We start from the raw sequence: 25,655 nt of genomic DNA on the forward strand, positions 1-25,655 counted from the left end.
AGAATAATTACATATAAAAGCACTAAATATTTGTTATTTTATCAATCACATATCTGATATATATACTTCTGTAAAATTTTGAACGGGCCAAGGCCATTACTTGCAATCTTGGATCCGTCCCTGATCCCAGTCAATCGTTCCGAAAAGAAAAATAATGTATAATGAAAGTACTACTAAATGAAGCACTATGAATAAGGTTCACACAATAAAATAACATACTAGCCCGAATGACAATAAAAATACTTCTGCAACCGTTACTAACTCTCAATGGCGCACAACAGCTTGCTCTCCGAGGACAGAACCTCAAACTGTTTAACAAACATAGTATGCTACAAGTAAAACAAGTCTACTTCATCGCACAAATTGAAAGGAGTTACAATTAGGCCAATTTAACAACAATATTACCCATGTAGGAGCCAACCTTTATGTGACAGATGGAGTTATGTCCCTTTTTTCAGTGATTCTAGAAGCTCCATGACCTGTGAAATGATGACATAAATCAACTGTTATAAATCCAAAAAAATGAACAAACAAATGGCACAACTCTTGCAACATAAACTGCATAAAAGATGGCCTACAAGCACATGGTAATGGGAACTGCCTACATCAGGCCACAAAATTACATTCTCGCTTTGAGCAGTTCCAATTATAGGCTCCGTCGACAAAGCGGCTACAGTTTCATTTGGGTCGACATTATCCTGCTTGACTTGTGCAGCGGCCCTCCTCTTACTCCTTCATAAATGCCATTTTCCTGTTAAAACATCTCAACATGGCCACCCATGTTAACTAATATGTCTACCACACATTCATCCTTATTTAGTATTTATAAAAATATTTTTTAGAAACAGATAAAGACAAGAACAATAACCTTGAATAATAGTATCAAACAAGAATTTAACCATTAAATACCTCATGCATAAAATGACAAAAATATCAACTAACCTTCTTAAAAAGGTAGTGTTACACTTTTCTGGTATTTATAAATATCTTTCTCAGAAACAGATAAAGACTTGTACAATAATCTTGAATCTTAATATTAGACAGGAGATTAATTGTTAAATGCCTCATTCTAAACATGTCAGAAATACCAAGAACTAACCTTGTCTTAAGCTAGTATTGTACATATTTGCTATTTACGCATATCTATCTTAGAAATACATAGAGACAACAATAATAACATTGACCATTATTATCGAACAGCAAATTAATCATGACAACTAACCTTGTCATCGGCTAGTCTTACAACTGATTCCTCGTCTTCTTCATCATCTTCACTACCCCCTTTTAAGAAATTGGTGTTCCGTTGAAGACATCTTCGTTTAGTGTGGCCGGTCTTCTTGCAGTTGGTACATCTCCTCTTTTTTCCCTTTTGTCCTCTTGAGCGGGGTGCTCCTTTAGTTTTCACAACGATAGAATCTCTAACATGTTATTCAACATGCGTCTTTTTTTCCCCAGTGGCTTGTCCTAACGGCTCCTCAAGTTGGCTACAAAGATTGCGGATTCCATCCATAGCAGATTTGAAAATTGTATGATTTTTAAATCCAAGATACAACATCCATTGCGATGCAGCATGAAGTGCCCCATGCTGTAATAGAAAACCTCTCTCACTTAAGCTCTCGTTACTTCTTTCTTCGTACTCATTAATAGCCTTGGCATCTCTCCTCTATCGCTTTAGAATCAAACGGCTTGGAATATCCTTCAAATGCTCATGCTTCATTACTAAAAATATGTGCTTACACAGAAATCCTTCCTTCTCCCAAAATCGACATCGACATTCAAACTTTAATGAGTTATTGTCAAATAAGGTTACTACGTTCTGACCAGGATGACCATATTCTTTGGTAGTGTAGACCATTGTCGTTGAAAACCTCCTTTTGCTCACAAAATTAAGGCCTCCTACAACATCAATCTCTCTCTTAACTTGCATAAATATTACTCTAGCGTAGACCGCTACAGGACACTTCTCAATAGGATCCAAACATGTTGTGAGGACTGGAGTACTGTACATTGAAGTGAATTGTGCAACCAACTCATTGTTACGGTATTCACGGACCCCCAACTCCAGATTTTGCACAAGGTCCACAATATTGTATCTCGAGGTTAGGAATTTCTTGACATGAGAATTTATCCCCTCACACCTAGATGTGATCCGGTATCCAGCACAAAACTTGTCGCGTAGGTATGCACTTGCCCATATGTGCCTCTTTTCATACATTTGCATTACCCAACAGTTTTTGTGCAAACCGTACTCGTCAGCAGCTTGATCCCATTGGAACTCAAACTCGTCAACCTCCATGTCCACATATAGCCACTTAGAGAATATTTCACGAAACATTTGCTCACTTCCATTTGAAGTAACATTCTTCTGCAAATGCCATGCACACAACCGGTGGGTGGATTCAAGAAAAATCTTTTTCACTGCTGCAATCATTGCATCGTCCTCATCGGTTACGATAATGGACGGAGGTTTATTACACATAACCTCCAAAAAATTCTCCAACATCTATGTGTATGATGTAATAGTTTCATTTAGAACCAATCCAAAACCAAATATCGTAGTTTGCTTGTAGTTTGAGCCGGAGAATATCACCAAAGGTCTATTGTATTTATTCTTTTTGTATATCGAGTCGAAAGCAACAATGTCTCTGAAGTACTGGTATTCGACTCTACTAATTCCATCCACCCAGAACATATTCGCTAACATACTATCCTCTGTTAAGTTATACCTAGCCATCGCCATTGGATCGGCTGCCGCCTTTCTCTCTAGGTATACAATGGCAGCATTTGAGTCACCATCAGCAATCTTTGAACGACGTATCTTGTCGATGTAGTTATATGCATCTTTTTTCGTAAAGCCCAACAAAGAATACCCTCTGACAATTCCAGCCATGTAGTTGAGAATCTTAGACGTAGGTACCCCATACCCATGCATGCCGTCTATGTATGCCTTTGCAACATCTGACATCTGACGAAATTTTGGAATCATGTGCACCATTACTTGCGGTGTCAACTTATGATGATGATCCAAGATAACTTTCCGAACCTTCCATACTGAGTTTTCCCTATCTAGGTAAATCGACAACTTCGCCATACAATTAGTCCGTGTTTCAGGTCGGTGACCCCTTTGTCTATCCAATCTATGAAGGTATTTTTCATCCCTCAATCCTGCCCTATTGCAAAAGAACCTTCTTCGTATCAAATTTCCATCATCATCCTTGCCATAATCTCCCTTGCGCACACCGAATCCTTGGCATCTCCCAAATTTACAATAAAATTCATAAGCAAATTCCTTACTCTGAAACACCTTTCTCATTATTTGCTGGTCACTCAATCCGATAACGTTACCGTAGTCTGATGTATCCTCATCAGATACAATGTCTGTGGCCCCGACATCACATGCATCGTCAAAATCCTCATTACACCCATGCTCTTCATTCATATCCCTTACCATGCTATGCACATCTGCATCTTCGACATTGCAAGATTCTATCTGTGAAAATCAATTTCAATTAACGACATTGTCAACAACAATTCAATATACACCAACAAGCCATCCGATACAACATAAATGGATTTAAAATCAATTTTATCAATTATTCAATGAAACTAGAAAGACTTTTCAAATAAAGCCTGCACTTCTACTAAAAATTGCTGACACCCGAAAACTAACATTCCTGTTAACCAACGTTTCAAATTGAAATCTGATATACTCATTTCACTTGGTTTATTTGAATAGTCTATACCAAAAACGATATTATCCAACATTTCAAGTTGCAATCTGGCATACTCATTCACTAGGTTTATTCTAATAACCAACAACACAAACTAAATCCTCTAATTCATTAGAGACAATTAACCCAACTAAAAGATAAATCAGAATAACATTTTTCTTATATTCTAGAAATATCCATCAAGTTTTTTTACACATGAAGCATTTATTAATGTCAAAAAATTAAAACATAGAATAAAAGGTTCTTCAATATTCTAAAAAAATATTCTTTTTGAACTGTTATTGGATATTAGCTAAGTTTTTATCGAGTAATAGTATATAAATAAATTAAATTTCATTCTTAACATAATGCTGAATATTAATAGAGAATTATTGTGTATAGTTAGAATTTGGATGAAAGGATGATGGAAAAAGACCTACACATATAAAGTGGGAAAACCCAAGAAAAGACAGTATTGGAATTTAGGCATACAAAGCAATTGAGACCATGAGACACTTTATCCACCAGGGACAAATTTAGGGGTGGCAAGTAGTTGCCTTGACCCCTTCAAGATTTTGAAGAACTATATATATCAGATATGTAATGGATAAAATAAAAAATATTTAATCATTTCATACGTCATTATCTTTAATAATGTGATAGGTTTAAGCTTTAATTATTTTTCACTGATATTTTTACTTAATCAATTTCATATCATACACTTAAGTCTTTATTTTTTTTAAAATTAATTTCCATATACTTATTTCCATGATTATAATTACCTACATTATTCTGATTTAATCATATGGTTTATTTTAGACATTCTTTTCCTGTAAAAAAAAATATCAAATTTTCTTCTGGATTTATATTATCAAAAAGAAAATTTTTACCTTATTTTTTATGATAACTTATTTTAACTATAGCTTTATTTTTACCGTCGTATTTTATATTCTATAAGAGTACCAGTACCTTTAAGATAATTAATAATTTATAAATTATTTTCAAGTTTTTAACATTTTTAAAAGAAATGATCTTAAATAAAAAGATATGTAGCAACTTTTTAACTAAATATATCATAAAAGTATTGGTATTTTATAACTTTATAGAGTACTAGAGAGTACTATGTAATTTTTGTATCAAAAACATAATTATTGAAAAAAGTTCAATATTTTTTCTATATATATTAATAAAATCTTTAAAAAAAGAACAATTTACTAATTATGTATCATGCCTAAATTATTTTTATATAATAAAAAATAACAAAATAATAATTAAAAATGTGTATAAAATTCGACCTTCGCATATCAAAATTTCTAGATCCGTCCGTTCTATCACCCATCATGTTTGAAGAACTGACACATCTCCTTAGTCATCATCATTATTTGATTCTATTCATCGCTAATACTCATTCAATACATACTGTGTAATAGTCAAAGCCACTATCATATTGCATATAGCATCTTGTAACAACAACAACAACAATCATGATGGCAATTAAAAATCATATTATATTTGTTTGGTTTCACAAGAATAATAAGACGGATGATTTTGGAAATGTACCTGTTTGATCTAAGAAATATGGGCAAAGTGTGAAGGAGACTAGCTGAGCGCCACAGGCCACGGCGACCACGCTATCAAATCATGAGTACGGAGCAGCCTGATTCCGATTGACTGAGATGAAATCGTATAAGAGCAACCATAAACCCCAACAGGTACGTCGAGTTTGTCGAGTTTGTCAATGAGAAGATGATGCGCTTCGACTGAAAATCAACCACAACGATGGCATGAGGAATGGCGGTAGTGTGGAGGAGTTGATGGCTAGGTTTCTGACGGTCTGAGAAGAACTTAAAAACTGGAGATGAAGGTCCAAATGGTGAGGAGGAATAACTCCACTTTTTCTATCAGACCCTAATGATTTTAAACAAAACATATTCAAATAACCCCAAACCCACAAAATACTATATTTATTATTTTTATTTTTCATAAAAAAATCAATTAAGACCCAAATCCAGGAAAAAAAATTTGGCCTGACCCAAAAACTTATCTCCATTAAAGAAAAAAAAACCAATCCATCATTATCATTCATAATTAATAACTAATCATTTAACAATTTTACATCATTAAATACTTTAATTCATCCACTGCAGTGGGGTTCACACCCTGCACTAAGATCAGCTTTTGTCTTCCACTATAACTTTAATTGTACTCTCTCTCTAGATACTTGTTCTACTAAGAGAATGGCAAAAAATTTTTACACATATAGAAGGAATCTTTCTTCTTCATGATAGAATTCATCTTATTACAATGATGCACTATTGCACATTGGTGATTTACTAGGTTTTATCTGAGTTTAACAACATAATAGGGGCAAGTTTTGATTTTTGAGGAAAGAATTGATTGAGTTTAGATGAAAGAATGAGAATGGAAGTGGGTTTAGCCTTTCAAGGTTGGAAGTTGTAAAAATTTTGAGGTGATGGAGTGGGTAGGATTTTAACTGACACGTCACCCCTAAACCTTAATTCCAAGTAACTCAATTTGACTATTGATATTTTTGTCAAATTTTAAACTTTTTTGTGGATTATTTTGTCAATAACAAAAATAGGTATCATTTTGTCAGCGTCAAAATCTTTCGGATACCGATTTGGTATTTAACTCTTATCTATGAAGCATTGACACTTTATTGAGTTGCCGTGTCCAACCGTGTCCTAATAAAAAATAAAAAATTCTTCTTCTGACACACTTAGACACACCTAAATACCATCATGTGTCAGCGTGTCCATCTTTATTCTTAACATGTATTCTTAAAATGAGTTTAGAAATAGTATATATGATTATTTATTAAAACAAAAAATATTTTAAATACTTTATATAATTAAAAAAGACATTAAAAATGTTAAAAAATTATTTTATATTTTAATATTAATAAAAAAATCAAAATAACATTGTAATTTATCTAAAAATACTTTATATTTTATATATATGTCGTGTCCACATGTCTTATAAGATTTTAAAATTTGTGAGTCCACGTATCCCGTGTCATGTCGTGTCCTGTATCCGTGTCAGTGTCCATGTATCAGAGCCTCTTATATATATTACTGTATACCAAGGCTAGTGGTGGATATTCCCTAAACCCAATCCCGCCCCGCCCTACCCAAGATCCCAACCCGCCAAAAATCCTCCCCATATTGAGTCAAGTTTTTACCCGCCCCACACTAGGTATAAACAGAGTGGGTACCATGTCTCCAGGTAGTGTTACCATCCCTAGTAAAAAGTAACTAGTAGAAGATCCTTGCATCGCAAGGGATGAGAAAATCGATTGGCCATAATAGTCTATCAACTGAAAATGTCTTGCAATATTACGTTATCATATGGCATAAATGTTAGAAAAAAGGATAAATAGGTCCTAACTTTTTAATTCGTAGACTCATAAGTCTCTGACTAATTAAAAATACAAAAACGTTCCTGACTTCTAAAATACGAGACATTTAAGTCCCTCCGTCCAAAATATATAAGGACAAATCGGTCTCTCGGAGGGATTTAGATGTCTCGCGTTCTAGAAGGTCAGTGACGTTTCTATATTTTTAATTAGTTAGGGACTTATGTGTCTTTGAGATAAAAAGGCAGAGACCTATTTATTATTATAACCGGCAGATGAGACTCATCAGTCATAGGGCAGAGATGCATCGTGTGCATTTGTGTAATTTATTTGAGTATGCTTTGTTTTGACTTGCCTAATTGTTAACTGTAATTAATTGCTACTTGTCTGATAAATCCCATTTATAGGGTTTATCTTGTATTGATTTTAGGGGGTTTTATCACCTTTTACTCACATTTATTCAATGAAATAGCATGGTTTCATGATTGTCTCCTAATTTGTGCTTAAGTGTGAAAACATGCTTTCTAGGCCCTTAATTATTTAATCTTGATTCACCTTTGATTCCACTAGATGCCTTAATTTATTTGTTAAGTGATTTCAGATTGGAAAGGCTAGGAATGGATCAAAAGAATGGAGAAGAAAGCATGCAAAATAGAGAAATCATGGAAAAGCAATGATTTGGGATAAGATCAATGACGCACACGCGCAGCTGATGTGCACGCGTAGATTGTGAGGTCGCATGGCGACGCGTACGCGCATATGACGCGTACGCGTGGGTGGAAAATTGTCAAGCGACGCGCACGCGCACTGTACGCGTACGCGCCGATATTCGCACATGACCCACTAAAAGTGAATCCGCTGGGGGCGATTTCTGGGCTTCTTAGGCCCAAATCCAACTCATTTCTGATGCTATTTAACCCAAGGAATGAAGAGGAATCAAGATACTTTTACACACTAGTTTAGTTTAGTTTAATTTTTGGAGGAAAAGTTAGTTTTAGAGAGAGAAGCTCTCACTTCTCTCTAGGATTAGGATTAGGTTAGATCTAGGTTAGGAACTCTTAGATCTAGTTTAATTTCATGCTTAGATTTACTTTTCCTTTATCAATTCTTGTTCCTCTTCTTCTCCTCTCTCTAATTTTGTATTTCAATTCTTGTAATTCTCTACTTTTATGTTGATGCACTTTTGTTTTTCTATTTTCTCTTTTAATGCAATTTATGATTCATGTTTCTTTTATTGTTGAATTGCTTAGTTCATTTTACTTTCCTTTTATGCCTTCTAAGTGTTTGATGAAATGCTTAGTTGGATTTTAGATTAGAATTTTGTGCTCTTGGCCTGGGAAGGTAACTTAGAAACTCTTGAGTTACTAATGTCCAAGTGATTGACGATTGGGAGCCATTAACTCTAGATCTCACTAATTGATTTGGTGGAGAACTAGGACTTATGGACTTGGATTGACATAGCTCACTTGACTTTCCTCTACTATTAGTTAGGGGTTAACTTAGTGGGGTTGGTCCTTGCCAATTCTTATGTTGTAGTTAGTGATTAGGATAGAGATCCTTGACCACCAACCTTTGCCAAGACCTCTTTAGTTGTTAGTTTATTTTCATTGCCATTTATCTTTCATGTCTCTTATTCCAAAAGAACGACCCGAGGTTCCAATACTTCGGTTTATAAATTTAAGGGTTTGTTTTAGTGACAAACAACTTTTTGTATGAAAGGATTATTGTTGGTTTAGAAACTATACTTGCAACGAGAATTTATTGTAAATTCTAAACCACACAAAAGTCTATTCATCAAAATGGCGCCGTTGCCGGAGAGTTGCAATGGTGTTGTGTTATTGGTTATTGTATATATGTGAATATTGTGAATAGCTTGATTTTTAGATTTCTTGTTAGTTTTTGCTAGTTTTAGGACCTTGTTTCATTATTTCTTATTAGCTTTTGTTTCTTATTTTCTCTTTTCCTTATGAATTCTCACTTTGGCTATGAGTTTGGTTCTAATTATGTTGTAGGAAATTAGAGCCTCAATGAGGATGTGTATCAAGGATGGGACAATCAAAGGTGGGAGGAGCCATATGCATATGATCAATCTTCATGGCAACAACCTCCACCAATACACTATGAACAAGAGCCATTCTATGATGCATATCAATCTAATGGTTATGGTGAATCTCCTTGTGACTTTCAATAACTACCACCATATACCTATGAGCCATATCCTCAACATAGCCATCAACCATACTCACAAGTCCCTTTTCACCAACCACCTTCATATGACCCTACTTATGATATCCAAGAGGAACAAGAGTCAAGGGATCGTCTCAAAGAAGCAATGGATCAATTTCAAGCAACTATGGAGTGTGTTGTGCAATAAGTGGAAAGAATGGAAAATATTGAACCACCACAACTCTACCAAGAAGAACCACCTTCCTACTATGAACCCTTCCTCCAAATTGATGAACCCTTCCATCCACCCCAACCTCCAATGGATGACATCCTTGACGTTTTTGTTCAAGGACAAGAGGAGATGAAAAGAGATGTGCAACAATTCACGGCCGCCTTGGATAAGGTGGTAAACCGGTTAGCATCCCAATGCTTGAATACTCAAAGAACTCCCATGGCTACATGTGGAGAAACAAATGAAGAGCATAACATGAAGGAAAGATTGGTGGAGAATGAGGGAAGTTGCTTTGTATTGGAACAATTGGAGGAAGCTACAATTGTTGAAGAAAAGGAAGAAGTGGTCGAAGACTTAGGAGATGCGAAACCTCCATGGGAACATAGAGTTGAAGAAAATCCCTCCAAGAAGATTGAATTTGATGCTAAGGAGGAAAGTGCACATCTTCCGAAGCATATTCCATATGAAGAATTGGATGGGATAGAGCAAGAATTGAGTTCCCTTGGTGATGAAGATTAAGCATCAAGTCTTAGTGGTGAAGAATCCTTTGAGCATAAAGAACCTTCTCCCGGTGAATTTGAAGGCAATGTGGAGGTAAAATTCCCTCACCTTCCCATTTTTTATTTGAGTAAGGGAAAAGGTTTAGATAGAATTAATGAACAAAGGATTGAAATTAAAAGATCTTGTGAAGAGGTGGAAGTCCCTAGAATTAGAAGAACGGGGGTTGGTTACGCTTTGTCAAGATCTTTGGAAGCCTCTTTACCTAGGTTGCCATCTACTCCTTCACTTGAGTGGGTAAAACTCATTTCTATTAGCTTTGTTGTCCCACTTGAGTATGGATTGCTTGAAACGGATGGTCAACTTAGGATGCTTTGTGGGATGAAGCATAAAAGAAAGATGTTTCGTGGCTGGCGTTGCAAATCAAGGCTCATTATGGTTGATACTTCAAGCGTTGAATACAAAGGTTGGAATAGTGCTCAATTAGATGGGTCTAGAAGGATTGTTGGTCACTTTATTGAGAATTCACTTACTCACCACCCGGTTGGACTAATAATGATGATCAACTTCAAGACGGGTGTGAAAATAAAGTGTGGGATCCCGGATCACAAGATGAGGATCAACTTTGGAAGCCCCAAGCTTGTGAAGAACTCCATCAACACTTGGTGCAACAAATAAGAAATCTTGGGGCGCAATGGAGAACCAAGCATTGGTGGGAGTTCCAAGATGAATTCAAGTACAAGCCACCTTGAGAGGAGCTCCCCATAAGTACAACTTAAGGACAATAAACAAAAGTGCTAGATGGGAGACACCCCACCATGGTAACTTCTTTTCATTTACTCTTTTTGTACATATTGGTAATTAGTTTAAATTCATGTTTTTGGTTGATTTGTTGAGTATAATTGATAGTTTTGTGTGTTAAATAAGGTTTTATGGTGTTTTGATAGCTGTTTGGAGGTTTGGAATGCTTGGATTGGTGCAAAAAGATAGAAAAAAAATTTTGAAAAACAGAGCATCATCCGCGCGTACGCGCACTATGCGTGTACGCGTGCATCAAGCATTTTTGCCTACCCACGCGGACGCGCCATGTACGCGTACACGTGGATTGAGAAATTCCACCCCCAAGCCAAAAGCCTGAGAGTTATGCGAACGTTGCGCTAGCATTGTGCCATTCGCACAAACCAACCCGCGCGGACACGCACATGACGCGTACGCGCCACTCTCGAAATAAGCCACCGACGCGGATGCGCCATGTACGCATACGCGTCGCGACCATTGCACCACCATCCGCCCGCGCGCCATGCGCGCGTACGCGCGGATGTCCTTCCTTCAACACATCTCTTTTCTTCTCCTCTTTCCATTTCTTTCCTTCTCCTTTCTTCTTCCCTTCTTCTACCTCTCATCCAATACTCCCAAATACCATTGATAACCATTTATTTTAGTTGGTTAATTAGTTAGTTAGTTAGTTAATTAGTTAGTTTGTTAGTTAATTAGTTAGTTTGTTAGTTGATTAGTTAGTTTTCATTTCATTTTCTCTTGTTCATTGTAAGTGTTGGATTGTTATTCTTGTTTACCATTAATTGCTGCTGAGTATTAAAAATGGATGTTATCTTAACATCATTATGTTTATAATCTTTGTTGGATTCTATTGTTGAGGTTATATTTGGCTACTTGGTTTTGAATTTTTCATGCTTACCTTTTAAGAATACCAAGAGATTAAGCATTAAGCATTAAGAAGTCCAAAGAGGCTCTGGGCATCTATGTCTGAAAAATATATCAAAGAATTTTTTAATTATGTGCTTATGGTGTTAAAGGTGTCAAGGAGAGGCTTGAATAATTAGATCTGAGGGGTGCTTCATCACCCGGTATCTTGGACCAACTGGTTCGAGAGTATCGATTAAAAACCTATATTAAAGAGCTACCTTGAGACAAAACACTTAGAGTAAAACTCAAATATCTCCCGTTTAAACTAAATTGTTAAACTGCTTCCAAGGTCATGAATCATAAAAAAGATTCTTATAATATAATTCGGATTAGAGATCTTTGAATATTCTTAACTCATAAGTGGTCAAGATTCATCAAGATATAATCCACATGCAGTCTTACAGAATATTATGAACCCCACTTTTATTTTTAAAACATTAAAATCAAATTTAATTTTTAATTTCTTCTCACTGAGATAAATTCTATTTATTTTTCGTTTGCTTGAGTATAAGCAAAGTTTTAAATTTGGTGTTGTGATACCTTGGCATCTTTAGTGATTTTTATATATGTTTTCAGAAGTTTTCTTATTATTTTAATTAATTTTTTTATGTTTTTATGTTTTACAAGAAACTTTCATGACTAATAATAAATTTGGAGTTGTTTTAGAATTATTGTGAATTCAGGTTATATTTTTACAACTACAGGATAATTTGCGAATGTGGTAGAGGTCATGAAACAAGTGCGTCATTTGGACCTCATAACTTGAGCTATAGAGGTTCAAATGAGGTTGTTCTAGTGCTGTTAGAAAGCTAACATCCAGAACTTCGCAACGATATGCATATCTCTATAGTGGACATTTAGTTTAAGCCACGCACAATCATCACCTTTCAAGTGACAAAACCAGTGTCCAAGACTTCAAGTTACACACCCAAAACTGAAGTGTAACACCTTCGAGACCCTTTAAGTTGGTGTTTAATGCCACACATCGGTGTGTAACGCCCCAAGAACAAAAGAAAGATAACATGCAACGCCACCTAAGGCGTCCAATGCCTTCGATTGGGAGCCATGCACACAATGGCGTATAACGCCTCCACAAGGGCGTTTAACGCCAGGAGCCATGCAAGAAGTTGGTGTGCCACGCCAAGCTCAGGCGTGCCATGCCAAGCTCAGACGTGCAACACCTTAAAGCCCCTAATAAGTGGCCGTGCCAGCCACGAGCCCAAGTGCAACGCTAACCAAGATCCACGCCTCTAGAAGATGTAATTATAGTTAAGGTTATGAAAGATTCTGTTAAGATAAGATTTAATGCTGATTTGCTTTTAATTTTAGTTAAGATTTAAAATACTGTTATTAGTTATCTTATTATGATAAGATTCATTTTTGAATTTGAATTTTAGGTAAACCTAGAATATAAATAAGTGAACATGGTTCACAAAAGAGGATCATCCAGGGTCTTCGGATCCACGAAAGCCTAGCCGCGTCCTTTCATCTTTCTGCATAAGTCACTAATTCCTTTGTTAAGGGGTTAGGAGCTATGTTTATATTTTCATGGATTATTAATCTAAGTTTTATTTTATTTTAAGGTTATGCATTGATCTATTTTCAAAACTAAATTTTCGTTCTTTATTCTTTAAATGTTAGAAGTATTGAAAAGTATTCTAATTTTATTTTAAATTCTGTTTATTATTTTGAAAATTTTAATATCAAAATTAAAGATTGAAAACCCTTTCTCATGACTCTTTGATTTGACTAGAAATAGTTTTTTAAAGAGTGTGCGACGTTATTTTTCTTATAATTTTCAATTGTTTAGAACTAGATTGAATACGTGACATATAATTTGACCTAGAACTACTTTTGAATATTATTTGAAACTAAATCATAATTGTGCTAAATCTCTTTTCTTAATTGGTTGACCAAAGAATTAGCGAGTGATTAATTAAAGATAAACTGAATTGCCAAAAAATTGAAATTTAATTATTTATAATTTGTCGTGAAAAGATCTTTGCATGCATCAAAATAGATAAACATAAGGTTTAATCTTCCTAAAAAATAAATATCTCTAAAATCCTTGAAACTCTCCAATCACTGCTTTCTTACAATTAATTACCCGTTCATCACTACCTCCTTAAGCATTCAAGGTTCCAAGCAAGACACCGTCTCTACCATCATTAATCCAGGTTCACTTGATTTAATTAGTGATTCAATCCGATATTTTCTTGCTCAATCCATTAATTCTCGTGGAAACGATATTCACTCACCGTGGTATTACATAAACGATTTGGTGCACTTGCCAATATCCGTGAGCACTAGTTTTCGCTCATCAGCTAGGGATGGTTTCCCTAAGCATCAATCATGGCTCATTTTGGGCTGTGACAATTAGGAACTGTTCCACCATTTTAGTTGACATTTTTTTCTAAATTTACGACAGTAGCAATCCTAATGACTTGCCTATTAATTGTTTAATCTAGTGTTTGTATTTTCTAAAAGAGAATTTAACACCGTCACTATTTAATGAGTTAACATATTTATTAGATTATGATAATTTTCACCCATCTATTGTCTAATAGTTGCTAAAAATTCAACAGTTTGATTAGGTTAATTAACGGACATTGCTCTTAACATGTCAGAAAACACAAGTCTTGGATTTTTCTTATATTAAAGTTACTTTAGATTATTATTTTCTTAGACCTTAGCATTACTGTAAAAAAAAATTACTAAAAACAGTAACAAGACAGTATAACAATAGCAAAATATTATAAATCATATTTTCTTATAGAAAAGGATGAAAAAAAAGGGGCCTAGCTTACTTCCCAATTCCAGTCTTATCCATGCGTTCAAAAGAAACAATCATCCTTAGATGGCAATCTACGGAAGAAGTTAAGAGCTAGAGGGGGCGATTTGCTTCTGAACCATGGTGGTCTCAACCAGTACATTCCGAAGAGCGCAATCAGAACCCGGATGGGCACAACATAGGAAGCAAAAGCACTAACCAAGCAAAACACCAAAAATAAGGTGGTGGCTCTTGGATCTCTCCAATTCACCAATGCTTGGAGTCGTTCTAGCAGTGATGTCAGATCTCCAACCACAGTTTGAATCCTTCCTGCAATAGTTCTCAGCCTATCATACCTCATCCTAACAATATCATCGGGACGAGTTGTAGGGATCGTATCAAACTCTTCGTCAAGCTCATCGGGGTGACTGCCCTCAGCTTGTGAAAGTCTGGCATCAATACCAGGTGGGTGGCGTGGTCGACAACGATAGTTCGCCAACCCCGCTAACCCGATGTATAATATATAGGCCAGAATGATTAACTTTGGATGCATCATTAGCGTGACTACAATGACAATGAATAGTATCAAATGTGCTGGCTTTTGCCAGTTACGAATTTCATTCAGAAGCCTAAACATGGCAAAAAGCCCCGAGCCTACGCCCATCATCCTGTAAAAATTGGCTTTGCTTATCCTTAAGTTCCACATATCATCTTCAAGCATGTACTCTACCACCTTCCTTCCCAGTGGTGGCTCTTCTCTACTCAGCCTGGATACCAACAAGCTCTTGGCCTGGTTAGTCAAGTTAATACGTTGACCCTCGGTTATGGGTTCCGCATAATGCATCATGGGAAGCAATGGCATTGTGTATCTAAGCAGCATGTTAGACACATTCGAACACGAAAGCCTCGTGCTCAAATGAATTTCACCCGTTCTCTTCACTCCAGATGGAAGCATGATCAGCAGAGGGTAAGAGTGAGTGTAAGTTCTATCAGTATCAAGTATGGACAATCTGATTTTCACTTTCCCAATACAATCATCTGAAGAAGCTTCTTCATCATCATCATCAACATTTTCAATGATCCTACGGTCATAGAAAACCCCAATAGTAACAACAGTACAGAGATCATAAACTTCCCAACTGTATTCCTCATTCCACTCTGGCGACAAGCTATCAACCACATTGCGAGTTCGACACCATTTTTGCCCATACTTTGCAACACAATATGCAATAGTCACAGGCTGCTCTTCACCAATAGTATCCTTTATTTGCACTGGCTCAAGCCCCCTGGCACCAAGGATTTTCATATAAAGCACCCCAATAAGGTGGTCGCTGTTATTCATTTTGACCTCATCAAACACATGGTATCCTCCATCTAAAAAGACTCGTAGGTGAATCCGAGGAACAAACCTTGTACTTGCCTTGTTCTTATCACCTGATTTTCCGTGGTGGCTTTCAAGATTGAACCAACTCGAAGTAACAGGTCTTTCATCAACTCGCTTCTCTATAGTATCCATTAAAACTTTCCCCGTAGCCACAACAATCTCATTGTCCGATTGTATCCGGTCCTGAACCGTAACCTGCAATGAATCTACAAACGGCTCATCAACCGCAAACAACAAGTCTTCATTCCAGAAAGGATTGGAGAAGCTTCGAGTGGAGCTAGGAGCAGCAATCGCAGTACTCAGATGAAAGTTTCTAACTTGGACTTTGATAACGAACTCGGGGAACCTCACCAACTCTGGTCCTCTGTGCCCTGGCATGATATGCTCTGCTTCAATAACCGAAACTCGAAGGTGCCATAGTTTTGGGGAGTGATAAACTTTTGGTCCTGTGAACCGATCAAAAGGAACATTTGCAGCTTCAGAATGGCATGCCTCTGTAAATGGCTTCACTAAATCATTGGTTGAACTCGTAATTTTACCCTTCTCCAATGACTCATCTGCAAGTTGAGGTCCAATTTGTATGCGCGAAGACACCGTGTTATCTCTTGGGTTTGAGTCCATAGCTTTTTAGTTTTCCGAGTCTGCTGCGTTTGATTTGTTTTCCATCATTACTTCATTAGTAACCATACAAAATTAAAGAAAACAAAGTAATCATCGGATGCACTAAGTATTAATATAGCCAAACCAAATATTTCTCCATAATCCAAAATAGGTCCAGAACGTAGCATGTAATAACAGCTAGGAAGACGAATGCGATGGAGTTCATAGTCATTTGTGCCTATCGATAATATGACCTACGAACCTCAGTTATTTTGGCCTTTTTCTTCTTCTTTTTTTTTCTTTTATTGTTATTCAAAAATACTAGATGTATACAAAAAATTATCTATTGAATTAGCTATGTATTTATGTATAACTACATAGCATGGTTGTTATATGTCACTGTTATGTATCTCATAAATTTCTAAAACCATTGACCATTGACCATTGATCATTGAATTTTACTTAATATTCACAAAGGCATTACCTTCCATTAGATCCCACACCCTCTTTCTCTAAAACATAATGGTTTTGACGCAAATTTAATCGTATATGACTTCAGTCTTCATCACACAGGCAAAGGCAAGTACCCATTAGTTTTAAACCAAGTGTACATCTGGGCGAATAGACAGGAGCTAACATTATATTTCACGATAAAATTAAAATTTAAGAGCGAGAGAAAAAAATAAAGTTGAGGAAATTAAGAACAAAACTATGGAAAAGCAAAGTTGAGGAAAAGATAGCATAAAAAATGTGAAGACTGAGTGCTGACAAAGCTGACTAGGAGTAAGAAATGGCAAAATTATAGAACCTTGACAGAACCGTGTCCTATTACGATATCCAGTTGGAGGAAATAGCAGCAAACATTGATTTGAGGCGCGTTTCAGAACTCTAGGACCGAAAATCGCCAATTAAAACTGAAGGACTTGCTTGTCTGCGGTGCCCCCTTAAAAGTCTGCTTTCACCTCATGGTAATAACCGACACCAAGAGGTTTCCTTTGCGTATAGCCGGTTTTATGTACCTTATATTTCTGCCCTGCTCTGTATTTGTAAATGGTCTCGTAACAAACATATATTTTTAAAATTTTTTAATTATTATTAAATAATTTTTATTTAATTTTAATTATAAATTAGTTTTTTATATATTATTTAATTATAAAATTTATTTTTTATTTTATAAATTATTATTTTATTATTTATTTATCATGTTTATTGATAATAAAAAACTAAAACAATAATAAATTAAATCTTCCATTAATCGTAATAAATATTTTGCAATCTTAATCGATCATAATTTGATCATTGATCGAGTTACATACGTATTGGGTTGGAAAAATCGTGTTCGTTAGAAATTCAATTGATTGGAATTGATACACAATCGATTGAATTTTGCAAGGCATGTGAAGTTTTCCTTATTCAATCGATTGGTCACATTATCCAATCGATTAAAATGATCAAAGCAATATGGATTTAGTTAATTCAATCAATTGATTCTGTTACTCAATCGATTGACTTACACTATTAGAATGATATATGAAAGTTTAATCGATTGGTATGATAATTCTACAACAATTAAGATTGTGTATTTTAGCATGTTCGCCGCAATTTATGCCAAAATTGAAATCATAATTCACCTAATATAATATCTTACAGCTGAATTGCGTCCTAAGATTTTTATACATTGTTTTACTCGCATCATATCCTTATCCTTCATACTTGTCTGTGATTCATATTTTTATATCGGATCTTGCGTGATTTAAGCCTTTGACTTATAAATATGCTTGATGTTATGTCCTCTGCAACACTTGTAATGCCATATTGCAATAGTGAAAGATAAACTAGCTTAAATGAGTTTATTTGATAGTCTGTTTTCAAATCTCTTAGTGTGTGTTTGGATTGTGGTTTGTCAAATTGGAGTTTGAATAAAAGTAATTTTATAGAATTGATTTTGGGTAGAAGTAAGTTTGTGTCAACATGATTTATGTTTGGCAACTCTTTACCAAAATTGATTTTAATAAAATAAATATTGTTTGGATAATATTAGTTAAAATCACTTTTAGATAGATAATTACTTAAAAGGACATGACATTAAATTATAGGAAAAGCTCTACATCCATGTAAAAATTACATGGATGGTATTCAAGCAACTTTCACTCCAAGTCCCCACTCCCCTGTTTGTTTTACACACGCCTCTTATAACCTATATAACGAATTCTTATTTTGTGTTATCAACGTTTTTCAACGTAAACCTTTTCACACAACATAAACCTCTTTCGCGTTCTTCTTCTTCTTCTTCAACCTAATTAAATTCGTTGTTCTCCTCTTTCGCATTTTTCTTCTCTGCATTATGGATCTGGATTGATTCAACGCAATTAACTTCGTCGTTCATCTTCTTCTTCGTTTTCTTCTTTGATCTGCACTTTTAAATTGAAACAATAAATGAATCAACTTCAAATCAGTTGAATGAGTGCGATTTTGATGATTCTTCTGAAACGCATCAATTTGATGAGGTTTGAATTGTTGAATTCTGAATCGAATTTAATGGAATGAAATTGCTAATTTTATTTGAAGTGAATTGAATGGACTGAGGTTACATCTGAATTGAATTGAATTGAATTGAATTGATAATATGTAACTATGAGTAACTGTGAGTGTCAGTAACTGTGAGTAACTCTCAATATATGTGAGTAACTTTTCGGTTTGGTAAGTATTAAAGAGGTGGTTCATCACGTTCATGTTTTCGGTTTGGTCCGCAGAAAGGAGTCTAACAAAAATTAGACCAATATATTCTATTTTCTTTTCTAAGCACTATATAATTGTTTCACCATAACTAAGATTTCGATTCACCATAAAATTCTCTCCATATATGCCGATCCTTGTACAGCTCTGCATACCAAACCGAACTTATAAAGTGTGGTGAACCGAAAACAATAACTACCAATGAGAAATCACATTCCAATATTAACTACCACACACGAACTGTGATCGATTCAGCAGAGAATGAAAGCGGTTAGAGATGATGGATGATGAGTAGCTCTGACTTGAGTGGTGTTATGTATAAATATTATTAATATACATGTTAGTGGATAATTTATGTGCCAAATATTAAATTGAGAAACTTTTATTTCAAATAAAAAAATATATTTTATATGTTGTTTCACCTACACCATATCTTATCAGGTCCAGTCACACACTAACGCCATATATAAATTATTAGAGACACTTTTTTTAATGTTTATTAAAAATAAATATTTTTTTCGGTATATAAGAATAAAGTGATTATTATGGTATTTATAAGATAACGATTCATTTATTAAAACAAATTAAAAATTAATATTTAATTTTAAAATATAAAATAAATATTTTTTAAATATTTAAAATTTATTATAAAAAATAAATTAGATTAAATTTAAATAGCAAGTAATAAGCATGTAAATTTTATCTAAGAATAAATAGTATTATGTCTATTCGGTTCACTATAATTAAGATTTCGGTTCACTATAATTAAGATTTCGGTTCACCATGAGGGTTTAGCATTCAGGGTTCAGAGTTCAGTGTTTAGGGTTCAGAGTTCAGAGTTCAGGGTTCAGGTTTAGGGTTTAGGGTTTAGGGTTTAGGTTTTAGGGTGTAGGGTTTAGGGTTTAGGTTTTATGGATTTAGGGATTTAGGGTTTATGGGTTCAGGGTTCAGTGTTCAGGGTTCTGGTTTTAGTGTTTAGAATTTAGTGTTTAGGGGTTTAGTATGTTTCTACCTTTTGGTTCGCCCAGTGTATTAATTTTGGTTCACTTTATTCTTTTAGAGTTCGAATGTATTGGTAAAAACAGTAATTGCAATCATTGAGAACCTGGAATAAAACAGCAGTCAGACAGTTCCAACATATATAATGGATTATGTTTCGTTCACTCAGTACTATACAATTGTATTGTGTTCGGTTCACCATGAGTACCATGTTTGGTTCACCATGAGTATTGTGTTCAGTTCACCACGAGTACTATGTTCGGTTCATTCTGCAGAAAGCTGTTTGAATTTGATTTTATATAATAGATTATGTTTCGTTCACTCAGTACTATACAATTGTATTGTATTCGGTTCACCATGAGTATTATGTTCGGTTCACCATGAGTACTGTGTTCGGTTCACCACGAGTATTGTGTTCGGTTCATTTTATACTATTCAAAACTCTTCTTTCTCACCTTCTACTGCTTCTTCACCAGAGAGAGAAGGAAGAAAAGATAAAAAAAAATATAGCAGCAACAACAACAAAAGAATGATGATAAGGAGAAAACACGTGAAGAAGGAATGCGAAAAAGGAGAAAAAGGAGGAGAAGGAGGAACGTGAAGAAGAAGGTGAAGAAGAAGGTGAAGAAGAAGACACTCCGTGCGTAAACGAGCGAAGCATGATGGAGAAGAGAAGAAGAAGAGAAGAAGTGTTTCGTGTGTGTTGGGCGCATGTATTTCACGTTTCATTTAATGGTATTGGGTTTTTTTTGTGTTGGACCAACTTGGTTACATGGATGTGTAGCATCCCTATTAAATTATAATTTTATTTTTTTATACATGTTTAATTTTCTTTTTTATACTTTTTTCTTATATGTTTTTTATATAGTATATTTTTAATACTCTTAATATTCTTTTTTAGTACGTTATAATTTTTAACTATTATTATTATTTAGGATTAATTTTTTTGTTTAATTTATTTTACCTAATGGGATCAATAAATTCTATTATAAAAAGATAATAATAAATATAATACACAAAAATTATAACTATAAAAATATATAATATCAAATAAAAAAATTAATAAAAAATATAAATAATAAATAATAAAAAAAGAGTTCATATAGAGAAAAATAATAAGAATTTTATAAATAATGCAATAACATGTATAAAGAATAAAGTTGGTAAAAGAAAAATAAATGTTGAAGGTAGTGGCTAAAAGTACGTTAGTGCAACGGAGAAGTTAGAAATTATTGCTTCTTGTAAACGTGATTTTATGAGTAGAGAAGAAAATTAGCCAAACAAAAAGTTGAAACTTTCAAAAAGCTCTAACGTATTTTTCCCTTCAAACGTACTTACCAAACACACCCTTAATGTTGGACACATAATCATCTATAATCATCATATATTATTAGCCAGCCTTTGATTTATTCTTTTTGTTTCACGATTTAATGGATTCTTAACTTCTAATAGTAAATTGATGAATGGTTCAGTTTTTTGGTCATTTTCAACCGTTTTCAATTGCTTCCTTCTCTTTCTCAACTATTATGTGTCATTGTGCCATTTAACTCTTGAGAAGCTGGAGTACAATTGAATGGTTACCTGAGCCTCAATAAATATGAGCTTCTAGTATAAAACCATTAATTTGCCTTTAGCAGGGATGGAAGCATGTAATAATTTTTGGCATCATCTAAATACTTTAATCCCTATATTTATATTCTTTAATTGCTGAATTCTTTGCTGTTGGTGTTGTTTCTGGTAGAAGTACAAACCTTCAGTTTTTCTTAATTGTTTAGAGATTTACAAGTTCATTATGTTATCACTCTTATAACTAGAATGATATAGCGTAAGTCAGTCGATTGGATAACAGAATCAATCGATTGAATTAACTAAACTCATATTGTTTTGATAATTTTAATCAATTGGGTAATATGACCAATCGATTGAATAAGGAAAACCCTACATGTCTTGCAAAATTCAATCGATTCTGTATTAATTCCAATCGATTGAATTTCTAACGAACATGTTTTTTCCAACCCAATACGTATGTAACTTGATCAATGATAAAATTATGATCAATTAAGATTGCAAAATATTTATTACGATTAATGGAAGATTTAATTTGTTATTGTTTTAGTTTTTTATTATCAATAAATATGATAAATGAATGATAAAATAATAATTTATAAAATAAAAAATAAAATTTATAATTAAATAATATATAAAAGACTAATTTGTAATTAAAATTAAATAAGGACTATTTAGCAATTATTAAAAAACTTAAAAAATATGTTTGTTACGAGACCATTTAATGGTCTAAACGTTCTGAACCATCGAATTCGATACCTCGTTTTATGATGTATAACAAAGGAGAAATTCCATGGACCTAGGTATCATGTATGGCAAGCTCATCCTCCATCATAACGAAGGTTTTAAAAATTGAACCGATGATCAAATTATTTTAGTTATTAATTTACAGATTTATTAGTTTAACTGATTTAATTATAGTGTAACTGAAAAATTTATTCTATAATAAAATAAAATATAAATAAACGTACTAAAATATAATTATAATTTAATAAAAAAAAATAATGTTTCATATAATGGTTGTTGCAAATTTATCTTAGAATTCACCGTTTCGACAATTAATGAGCAATGGCATCGTGCCACAATTTTCTTGGTCTAATTATGTCAAAAAAGACATGTATTGTACGTTTTATTTGTTAACAAGCTAACCCAAGAATCCTGAATTTGATTTTGTGAATAGTGGAGTGATGACTGATGACTCAAAAAATGGGCACAGCTCATATAAAGGAAGAGAGAGGGAAATTATGTAAAGGAAAAAACAAGAACAATGAAGATAAGGCTCACAATTAATACTAACACAACACTAACACCTGTCCTCATTGTTTTGCTGCCTTAGGCTTCATTATTTGTACCATAAGTCCACAAGAAATTAATTCATAATTAAGTAACCACTCAAATTTATTAAACATTTACTTTTTTTAATTCATTAAAAACTTTCGATTTTGTCCGTGTCTTTTTTCACTTGAGGAGATCTCTTAGCAGTGTCTTGTTTTGACAACTGATCACGAAGCTCTCTCAATTTTGATTTCTTGGAATTTAAGACCCCCAGAAACTAAAACAAACACAAGCAGATTCAAGATCTTTGTGATTGTAACTACGATTAATTAACTACAATGATCACCAATTATTCTTGAGTGACACAATGCTGATCATACTATGCAATCAAAAACAAAACTTTCAACTGACTACAGAGATTACCATAAAACAAATGCAAAGAAGTAAAAAGTTACCTTTTGTATAGATTTGCGCTTCAAATTCAGCCTTCTCATTGGCGACTCTCTCAACGTGGGCTAAACATTTGTCAGCTTCCACTTTCATGTTCTCATACAATTCATTTTTCCGAATAACTTCCACCTGTAAATGCATTGATGCATATAAACATGTCAAACTATACTTAATAAGAATTGCTTTTTATAGTTGAGTTAACATTTCTAATCCCAAATTAGCCAACTCATTTGTATTTTTGACAGTAAAGTTTACAGATTAACTAACAACAATTAATCAACAATTAGTCAATTATAGTGATAAAAAAATCAATATCTAAAAGCTAAAATAGAGTAGACTGTGTAATAGGAGGACAGAGAATTGGTGCCGACAGGACCGTGGCTGCACGACTGTTATCTAAATTATTTTTTTTATTAGTTTAATGTTGAGGTAATATAAGCTGAATTGGTAGTTCTAGATCAAAATTTGGTGTCTCACTGAACTCTCAAAGGCAAGAAGGTTGTAGATTGCAAATGAAATTTTTTGGGTAAAATTCAATCTCGATGGCACTATAGAAAAGTACAAAGCCAGACTAGTTGCAAAAGGATTCAGTCAAGTGCAAGGAGTGAATCATGGTGATACTTTTAGTCCAGATGTCAAAATGACTACTCTACGAGTAATGTTAGCATTAGCAACGGCAAAGAAATGACATTTGAAACACCTGAACGGCTGAACGTCAGTACTGACTTCCTTCACAGAGATTTGGACAAGGAAGTTTATATGAAGATACCACCCAGTTTGGCTGTGTCACAACCAGGTTTGGTTTGTAAATTGCAAAAGTCTCTATATGTGTAAGAATCGGAATTTAATTAATCATTTAGATAAATAAAATAATAATTTAATTATCCGGAATAGGAAAAATTTAGAAATATTAATTAGAATGTAAAGATAAAATTCAGATTCAGTGAGTTTTTCCGAACGAAAAAATATAACTTTCTGCAGAAAAATGCATATCGGTAATCTAGCCAGTAGTACCAGCTTAAGTCTCTTTGATACTGCGTATGAGTAAATAAAATTAGAAAATTGAATTTATTAATTTGGAAAGATAAAAATAAATTAGAGTTAAAAATCAGACGCTAATTTTAAAGATTTTTACCAAAAATTGGGTCAACGAGCTAAAACAGTTAGACCAGGCCCAAGTTAGTCCAGACCCAACATATAAATACCCCATTAATGAGCATTTCAGCTCATTTTCTTGCTGAGTGAGAGAGGAATGGTGAAGAAGAAGAGAGAAGAGAAGAGGGTTACACTATTTACCATCCTCTTAATTTGATAATATCTTGAACTATGGAGCTTTGATTTGCGTGCTGTTTACAGCCACGCAAAACTCTCACCAAGCTCTTCGTTTTCATCCGAACAAAGTGATAAAAAACTTTCAATTTTTTGTCTAGTTCTTTGCCCTAACAATTTCGAAAATTTGGGTTTAGTTATTGAGTAGATTTTGTGATTTTAGTTGTTTAGGAGTGATCTAGCATTTGGCTATTATTGGTTTTTGTCCAAATCACCATTGGGTAAGGTAAGACACCTCTTTACCCTTGTGTTTTGTCATATATGTGAACCCTAGGATTGAATTGTGACAATTTTTATGGATATAAATTGAATTGATGTTGTATGGAGTTGATTTGACAAATTGGAGTGCTTGCTAATTTGGACTTGGTCACTGGTAATTGTGGATTTTTGTTGGAGACTTGTAAAGCTTGAGGAAGAGATCGTTTTGGTGATTTTGTGCTTATGTGTGAATTGGTCAAGGTATGATTTTGGTTTTCTTTAGTTAATATGTAATGTTGTGGACAACTTAGGCTAGTGGCTTTTAAGATAAGATTGAATGATTCAGGTTTATGATTAATTGTATGTGAATTTTATGTTTGATAATGAGTTGTATGATGATGATGATAGAGTCTTGGATATGTGTGGTATATGAATTAGGATAAAGGTTGAATGAGTTGGGTTATGATTATGATGAATGTATGATGACTATTGATGTTGAGTATGAGTTTTGATGATGAGTGTTGATGATGTGATGTGATGTTGATTATGAGTTTTGATTATGAATATTGAGGATGATGATGATGTGATGATAATTATTAGTTTTGATGATGAATTATGAGTATAGGTGATTGAATGGATAAGAAAGTGGAATTATTTAAATG

The 25,655-nt window shown here is 34.0% G+C and overlaps 1 protein-coding gene and 1 pseudogene across 6 annotated transcripts; both read right to left on the reverse strand.

Moving 5' to 3' along the window:
* Positions 1-440: 440 nt before the first annotated feature.
* LOC148563777 (protein FAR1-RELATED SEQUENCE 5-like) lies at positions 441-3,412 on the reverse strand (annotated as a pseudogene).
* A 10,900-nt stretch (positions 3,413-14,312) lies between these two features.
* On the reverse strand, positions 14,313-17,425 carry LOC107643444 (FT-interacting protein 3-like). 6 transcript variants are annotated; one of them, XM_021123498.2, is made up of 4 exons: positions 17,249-17,360; positions 16,925-17,053; positions 16,380-16,481; positions 14,313-16,286 (listed from the first exon to the last, which is right to left on the reverse strand). In XM_021123498.2, the coding sequence occupies exons 3-4, from the start codon at positions 16,459-16,461 to the stop codon at positions 14,521-14,523; spliced, it is 1,848 nt and encodes a 615-aa protein (XP_020979157.1). In that variant the 5' UTR covers positions 16,462-16,481; positions 16,925-17,053; positions 17,249-17,360; the 3' UTR covers positions 14,313-14,520. The 6 variants fall into 6 exon arrangements, with proteins under 6 accessions (XP_020979157.1, XP_020979154.1, XP_088342477.1 ...); XM_021123495.2 differs by having other exon boundaries at positions 14,313-16,481; positions 17,249-17,425; XM_088486351.1 differs by lacking the exon at positions 16,925-17,053 and having other exon boundaries at positions 17,249-17,377.
* Positions 17,426-25,655: the final 8,230 nt, after the last annotated feature.

The sequence above is a fragment of the Arachis ipaensis genome, chromosome B5 (assembly GCF_059453495.1).
Source record: "Arachis ipaensis isolate K30076 ecotype BB chromosome B5, ASM5945349v1, whole genome shotgun sequence".
Taxonomy (NCBI): domain Eukaryota; kingdom Viridiplantae; phylum Streptophyta; class Magnoliopsida; order Fabales; family Fabaceae; genus Arachis; species Arachis ipaensis.